This window comes from Eucyclogobius newberryi, unplaced genomic scaffold (assembly GCF_026437365.1).
Source record: "Eucyclogobius newberryi isolate DKJ021-1_F unplaced genomic scaffold, fEucNew1.0.hap1 SCAF_8, whole genome shotgun sequence".
NCBI lineage: Eukaryota > Metazoa > Chordata > Actinopteri > Gobiiformes > Gobiidae > Eucyclogobius > Eucyclogobius newberryi.
In genome coordinates this window covers 28,772,941-28,776,804 of record NW_027316500.1, presented here as the reverse complement: position 1 = coordinate 28,776,804, position 3,864 = coordinate 28,772,941, and the positions used below count along the sequence as shown (strand labels likewise).

General features: G+C 39.0%; 1 protein-coding gene across 2 annotated transcripts in view; it reads right to left on the bottom strand.

Moving 5' to 3' along the window:
* Positions 1–1,458: 1,458 nt before the first annotated feature.
* inpp5a (inositol polyphosphate-5-phosphatase A) overlaps positions 1,459–3,864 on the bottom strand; it is a 288,060-nt gene continuing 285,654 nt past the window's right edge. The window contains exons 15-16 of one of the 2 annotated variants that reach the window (XM_072436661.1): positions 3,397–3,433; positions 1,459–2,098 (exon numbers count right to left, since the gene is read on the bottom strand). In XM_072436661.1, coding sequence (XP_072292762.1) covers positions 2,049–2,098; positions 3,397–3,433 — 87 coding nt within the window. In that variant the 3' untranslated portion in view covers positions 1,459–2,048. Of the gene's footprint in view, positions 2,099–3,345; positions 3,434–3,864 lie in introns of both variants that reach the window. The other variant, XM_072436662.1, reaches the window with a different exon arrangement.

Here is a 3,864-nt window from a genome sequence, read left to right as displayed (position 1 = left end):
TGATGTCGAGACAGCAACAAAATCGACCACAGCTTTGAAAATCTGGCGCGGTGTGTAGTGTACGTTAGCTTAACCCTGTAATGCTCTTATCCGCCGGCTACAGTGACACAAATAAAAGCCTTATTCCCGTTTTAGAGTTCAACAATACCATTTACCAGCGGAAAAACGCACACACGAGTCATTCTGTGTGCGGATACTTGGCACCGACATAAGAGAGTAACAAAATGAAACCCAAACCTAAATCTAAAAAAAAATATCACATTCAAAAAGATCCATAATATAGGTAAATAAGTTAAGATTAGGAATAATAAAAGACATAATGTGAGTGCTATCATAAACATTTATCTTATACTTGCATGGTCTATGGCACTGCTCAAACATTCAGTTAGGCAATAAAACAAACAAAAAAACAGAAAAAAGAGAAAAAAAAATCGTGTTTCTGTTCCGTTTCTTCAGCCTTTTTTCAAACCGTTTTGGTAAAAGATTCATAAATTATTTCTTTAAAAAGTACATTATATAAAGGCGAAAAAAAACAAAATGGCGGCATGGCAGTGAGTCGGGTGCACGGCAACTCAAAAAAACGACAAAAAAACCTGCAAAAATCATTTATAACTCGAATAAGGACCTCGAGGTTTGGTCGTGAAACGCCACTAAAACCAGTTTATGCGATATCGTGGAATATACGGATAAACCTATGACGATATCGAGCACGACTTTATAACAACTGTGCTTAAAACATCGAAAAAAGACTCTTAAAACGTCTTAATGAGTTCAGTTGTATCATCTGGACTCAGTTTAGAAAAAAGTCATTGTCAATAAGCCAATTTAGGCCAGGAACTCAGATATTTATACTATTCTGTGGTAAGCCCCGCCCATCGGCCCCGCCCACCTGAAGTAGAAGACGAAATTGTTTTGTTTTAACAGAAACTTCACCTCTTTGTTTCTCTCAGGCGAGCCTCTTGTTTACTCTCAGCCCTTTAACAAGAGGCTCGCCCAGGCATGTCCAAACTAGGGCCCGGGGGCCAAATGCGGCCCTCAGACCAATTTTTGTTGGCCCTCCAGTGTCCTGCTATGTCGGCCCAAACAACAAAAAGTAGTACTTTTTACTGTGAAATTGAGAAAATTCAGGCATATTGATGTTATACTAACCTAATATGAATGTTCTAGGTCTAATTAAAGGTTATGGAGGCTCATCGCAATTACGTCAAATGATTCACTTTGTCATTCAACAAATTCGACATTGTCAAGTTGTTTGTGGCCCTGTCTGCCCTGTTTAAGTTTCAAAATGCGGCCCTTGGTGAAACAAGTTTGGACACCCCTGGGCTCGCCTGAGAGAAACAAAGAGGTGAAGTTTCTGTTAAAACAAAACAATTTCTTCTTCTACTTCAGGTGGGCGGGGCCGATGGGCGGGGCTTACCACAGAGTTCCCGGCCTAAATTGGCTTATTGACAATGACTCTTGGATGAGAGTCTTGTTCTTTCTAAACCGAGTCCAGATGAAACAACTGAACCTGTTTGTACGATGGAACTCTCCTGCACGAATGAGACACCCACGTCTTAATGAAGTAGTTACAAAGTCATTCTTAATAAACTATTTGTCCGTCGTGAATTCTTTAAAGTTGTTATAAAGCGTTCCCCAAATATAGATACACATTGCACACAATATTTTTTCTTACATACTGTATGGAAAGTAGCTTTATACACGAGCTAAACATGGCGTCTCGGTTTGTCTAAAAGTAGTCGCTTAGAGTTTTGGCAAAAAGAGGCGAAATGGCATCGAACGCAGTCATTCATTGGCCAGTTTTTTGTGTTTTTGTGTTTTTTTTTCTCTATTTTTGTGACTTTGTTTCCGGGGAATGGGGTCGGCATGTAGCGTGAGGTCAGCCGTGTTGTTGTGTCCAAGTCCAGGGAGTGTTTTATGAGGATTCGGCCATTGAGGATGAGGAGGTGGTGGAGGAGGTGGAGGAGGAGGAGAAGTAGCGTTGTGCAAAATGTGTCGGGGTTCTTCGGGGGTCGGTGGAGTCGGCGTTTTGTGTCGTTTCGGGCTTTTCACACGGGCGCCTCGCGGAAGATCTGCTCCCCCCTTTGGCAACACTTTCCTGGGGGAGAAAATGTCACAGCGGAACATTAAAAACGATGCTGGAGCTGCAGGTTGTGGAGGTATATATCATTTAGAAGAGAAAAGTGTGAGTGTTGTTAGGAAATAAAGAGTTTTTTTTTATTTCCTGTGGGTTAATCATGTGACGGCCAAGTTCAAATCTTTAAAGAGACGGTTCAGTTTTGTCACGTGGAGATAAAAATCGAGATAAAACACACGATCTACAAACAAAACCAGTTTAAAATGTTATTTTAGTATCGAAATAACAAGGCTAGTGCACAATGTAAGTAAATATACATTAATTGACTAATACATATTGAAATGCGACTTCAAAAACACTAAACAAATAAAATATCTATACAATATGAACTGTATTTGGCCGGGGTGCGACTTATACTCCAGAGCGACTTATATGTGATATTATTCATTATTTTCACACTGACAACCACAAGAGGGCGCTCTAGGCTCTAAGCGATGCAGAAGAAGAATCTGCTCTTCCTCTTCCTCTGGAGTTTGTGGAGTTGTTTAGAAGTGACACAGAGGAAGAAGAATTCAATGGATTTAGTGATTTGGGGTAAAACTGATGCTTTGCTAAACTTGTTAGCATGTTCTTTATGCTATAGTTATCTGAATAACTGTTCATATGTTACGTTAACATACCAGACACTTACCACAGTTCTGTCTGTGCCTCATGTAGCTGAAGCTGTTAGCGTTAGCATACGTCATGTAGCTGAAGGTGTTAGCGTTAGCATGCGTACACCTATTCACCATGTTCTCTCATCTGTTATTATTTTAAACTGCATTTCAAGATGAAATGTCTGTTCTTGGTCTTGGATTTTATCAAATACATTTCCCCCCAAAATGCGACTTATATATGTTTTTCTCTTCTCTATTATGCATTTTTTGGCTGGTGCAACTTATAGTCTGGAAATATGGTAGATAAAATGTATATATATTGGTGAAAGACAGTAATATGCCTGTTTATGTCTTCAAAAATTAAACAAGGAAAGTTTTTTTTGCATTTACTTCCAAATATAGCCTTGTGGTTTCTCCTAAAATCCTTATCACACATACTTTTCTTATTCTAAAACCCTGAAATGACTTTACAAACTGAACCGTGGATTTGAACGGCGTCGCAAAAAGCACCGGGTCGTTCTAGTGGAGTAAAATAAAATAAGTATAAATCGAGCAAATCAAGGAAAAGAGAGCGAGAATGGAAGTGTTAGAGTAAAAAAAATGGATAATTACCACGATATCACTGCACCACACAACACTTGTGCTTATTTGCATTAGGTTTACCTGCCCCCGCTGTTATTCGGAAGGACAGGAAGACGGGCTGCAGGGAGACACAGGGTTAGGCAGGAAATAGAGGCTCAAACTTAGACATTAAACTCACATAACTCACATACATAGAAACAAATGTGCGACGAAAGAAGGCATATTGTGCTTTTTTCACCGGATATTTCATTAAACAATAACAAGAAGTAGATCTTTATTTTACATTTTGGTCATTGTAAACGGCAATATTGATCTAAAACGGCTTTATAATGGAAACGGCAGAACATTTCACAGTCGCAAGTTCCATTTGCATCGTTTAATTGTTGAAAAATGTGACGTTTTAATAGTTTAATAATAATAATAAGTAAGTACAGAGCAGTGGGCGGAGAGAGGAAGATGGGAAACATTTCTGACCCTTTTAATTATAGACAAATTCATTACATTGAGGAAGTAAACGATGACGGAAACACTGTTAGAACATTAAAACTC